The sequence below is a fragment of the Poecilia reticulata genome, linkage group LG18, assembly GCF_000633615.1.
Source record: "Poecilia reticulata strain Guanapo linkage group LG18, Guppy_female_1.0+MT, whole genome shotgun sequence".
In the NCBI taxonomy this organism is placed as follows: Eukaryota; Metazoa; Chordata; class Actinopteri; order Cyprinodontiformes; family Poeciliidae; genus Poecilia; species Poecilia reticulata.
The window spans coordinates 8,366,151-8,369,800 of NC_024348.1; the positions used below are offsets into that span (position 1 = coordinate 8,366,151).

Sequence of the window (3,650 nt, forward strand, 5' to 3'; positions counted from 1 at the left end):
ACCCACACAGGTTTGCTCAGTCACACAGATCTGGGTTGTACATTCAACAAAGCTGCAGCTTGAAAACTTTTGCTTCACTTCCAGAATCAGTCAAGTTCTCCTGCTGAGTTCTCGATTCATCGTTGGACATCAGGGAATCCACCTGGTCCAGGATAAGTCCAGAGGTCTTTAGAGATAAAAGAAACTGATCCAACTTTTTATAAGTCCATTGAAAGGATGGAACAGCAAAGCTTCTTCACTCACAGAAAAGCATTGGTGGTGATGTGCATTGCAGTGTTTTTGCTGGCACAGCAGGTAAGGAGACTATTGATTTGATTGAAATGTGGGAAGTTCTTTTGTGGCTATTTTAGGGGAGATACATACTGATCTTAAAATGTTTTAAGTTACAAATATAAAATTCAGTTGATCTTCCAAAAAGTGGATGATCATCATTGGAAGATGTTAAAAACGTTGACGTTACATTGCTCAAATTTTATACACCTAGATTGATTTTGCTCTTACACACCAAAATCCAATAACTTAGAGACAGAAAATCAAAATGAACATGGTAGTTTATCGACTTGTGATGAACTTTCAACAACTAATAGACATTCCTGTGCATTTTCTTTTTTGTGTGGTTGCCAGGCACACGCAGGTCCGCTGGTATCACGGCTCCAGTCTGGCTCTGACCAGATCCGAGACGTAAGGGGGGAACACACAGAGCACATGCTGAAAAGAATTGCCCGCATGACCCCTCTATGGAGGATCATGAGCAGCAAACCATCTGGAGCTTTCTGCCAAAACAACTTTGAATGCGCGACTGGACTCTGCAGGTAACAGGAAAAAAATTATATTTTCAGAAATTAAACTGAGCTGTTGCCTTGCAGCAAGAAGGTTCTGGGTTCGATTCCCGGCCCCGGTCTTTCTGCATGGAGTTTGCATGTTCTCCCTGTGCATGCGTGGGTTTTTTCCGGGTACTCCGGCTTCCTCCCACTGTCCAAAAACATGACTGTCAGGTTAACTGGCCTCTCCAAATTGCCCCTAGGTGTGAGTGTGTGTGTGCATGGTTGTGTGCCCTGTGTGTCTGTGTTGCCCTGCGACAGACTGGCAACCTGTCCAGGATGTACCCCGCCTCTCGCCCGAAACGTTAGCTGGAGATGGGCACCAGCAACCCTCCCGACCCCATTAAGGGACAAGGGTGCAAGAAAATGGATGGATGGATGGAAATTAAACTGTGATGCATCATTACTGTATCTAAGAATGGTCCCTTACTAGGAGTTAAAAGTTCAGGTAGTAGGGAAAATGTTTAAGTCCACTAGGACTTACTTCTTGTGGATTATAAATTGAACATAGCATGAAGGAACAAGAAGGAGAGAAACGTCACTTAAAGTTATGTCACATCACTAGTTACTAACGAAACTAGTGACTAGCCTTTTAGCTTGGACAAAATGTTACTAAGCCAAAACATTTAACTGGTTTTAAACTTTATAACTGACGTACATTTAAATTCATATCCAAAAATTGTAATCTAGGCTACAAGTGTCATAAAGTAACTTAAGTTGAATTTGTTTTAATTTCCATTTGGGTAAAATTTGGGATTAGTCATTAGTCGCAATCACTGCTGAAGCTAATTCAAGGCGAAACTAAGTGTATTTTTTCCCTTCTATTTATCTAAATACTAAAAAAAAAAAAAAAATTGTACTATACCGTGTGCGCAACTTATTTAGTAAGAAACAAAATGCCTGAAGAGCAAACAGTTTTCTTCTACAGTTTTAGCTATATTCTGAATTCACGGCAGTCGTGTTGCATTCAAAGTCAGAGACCTTTGGCTTTCCAACTTGACATGACTTCATCAAAAGACTCTGTATTTGATTATTACCTCACAAAACAAAAAGAGAGCAACAAACTTTATTTTATTACACTTGCATCATCAGCAATAGTAGACCCTGACCTGCTAGCTTAAAAAATCAGTAGCCTAACTTACATAGCTAAGAACATTGTGGGTTTTGCCTCATATTTTGCCTTATGTTTTGTGTAATTCTGAACAACTTGGAGATTAAATATTTCTCGTGAAAGAAACAAAATTCTAAGCAAAGAAATTTTGAATCTTGATAGATTTTCTAAGAAATTCAAAATTTTCCCCATACACTTTAGCTTTTCTTTGTGGTTTTTTTTGTTGTTTTTTTTTTTTAGCAAAAATGACCAGGAGGAGTTGGGGCTACATGTTACTGTTGTTAACTATTCTGTCATGTACTGTATTTTTTCATGACATTAAAAACTTCTGTCTGTCCTCAGGGAGGGACGCTGCTCTACAAACCAACGCCCCTCGTCAGAGCCTGTGAAATATTAGATCCTGCAGGACACCACCAGCGAGTTTACATCAGCGTACAATCCCAATCTGGATGCATTCTGAAAACTAGGATACAAACTATATTTTTGTCTGGATTATCTGAATTTGTATTTATAACTATGAGAATTATATCTGCACAGCTACTTGGATTTATTGCCAATTTAACTACCAGAAAATGTATACAAACAGCTAAATATGTGCATAATTTTGCATGAAGTGAGGAAAGTTACCAAAAATGACTTTGGTGCTATGATCTAAAAGCCCAAAAATATAAGATTTTTGTTTTTGGGATGTACAAGTTACTTTAACCTTGAACTTCATTCTACACCCTTCCTAATAACACAGGGATGGTTGATAGTTCAGTTGGATTCTTGTGATATAACGATAATGACCCATAAAAAAAAAAAAACAGACATAAGCTACAAATCCCACCATTTTTACGTCCTCTGGACAGAACTGGCTTAAATTGTTTTATTAGATTGTCTTTTATCTGTAGTTTTATTCTAATGACAGATGGTAGGAGCAGGAACCGACCTACAGCACAGAGACTCTTTCACGACCTTCGCTCCTTCCGATCTTAGTCAAAAGTTGATGTCATTATGCTGTTTTGAAGTACACATGCATTGCTTTTATCTCAAGAAAGTCTACGCAGCAGAAGATAATCTACATTCGTACAGTGATGTGATTAGCAGAGCACGGAAACCCTAAACTGAAATGCTTTCAACAGAAAATTACAGATTTTTCTTCAAAATACCAATCATTATTTATTCTCTAGAAGAGGCTGTGTCCTGCACAGCTGACAAAAGACTAAGAGAGATTTCAGATTTTAAAATGAACAGCGAAACATGGATCAAACTTTAAGTTGGCAATGATAAACTATATTAAGTTCTAAAGGGAGAAATAATTTTGTTTACAGGATAAAATCTCAGACATATTTATATGCCTTCTTTGTCTAAATGTCAAAATTGTTCCTGTTTGTGTTTAGCTCTTATTTTTGGTTCAGTCTAGAATAATTTATCACCTTGAATTGGTTGTCTTCAAGCGCTCAACATGGATCTGATTCATAACCACGAGCTGCACGGCCTTCACGTTTGCACATCTATCCCCTGACACTGGATGGGTTTAGAGTCCTTTTTTAACACGCCTGCAGAGTTTACATCACGCACACGGCAGGCGGAGTCTGATGTTTTGTGCACTTTGTGTGTCAGAGAGAGATTTTAGTTGGACTGCACTTTTTAAATCTAAATATCGTTGTACTGTACGGTGTTACAAACATGTAAAAGAGTGGAAGAAAAGCCTAATAAAAGCTTTTGAAAAAGGA

The 3,650-nt window shown here is 38.2% G+C and overlaps 1 protein-coding gene across 1 annotated transcript; it reads left to right on the forward strand.

The window, feature by feature from the left end:
* On the forward strand, nt 1–3,650 carry leap2 (liver-expressed antimicrobial peptide 2). Its single transcript, XM_008435348.2, has 3 exons — nt 1–294; nt 625–812; nt 2,275–3,650. The coding sequence occupies exons 1-3, from the start codon at nt 217–219 to the stop codon at nt 2,327–2,329; spliced, it is 321 nt and encodes a 106-aa protein (XP_008433570.1). The 5' UTR covers nt 1–216; the 3' UTR covers nt 2,330–3,650.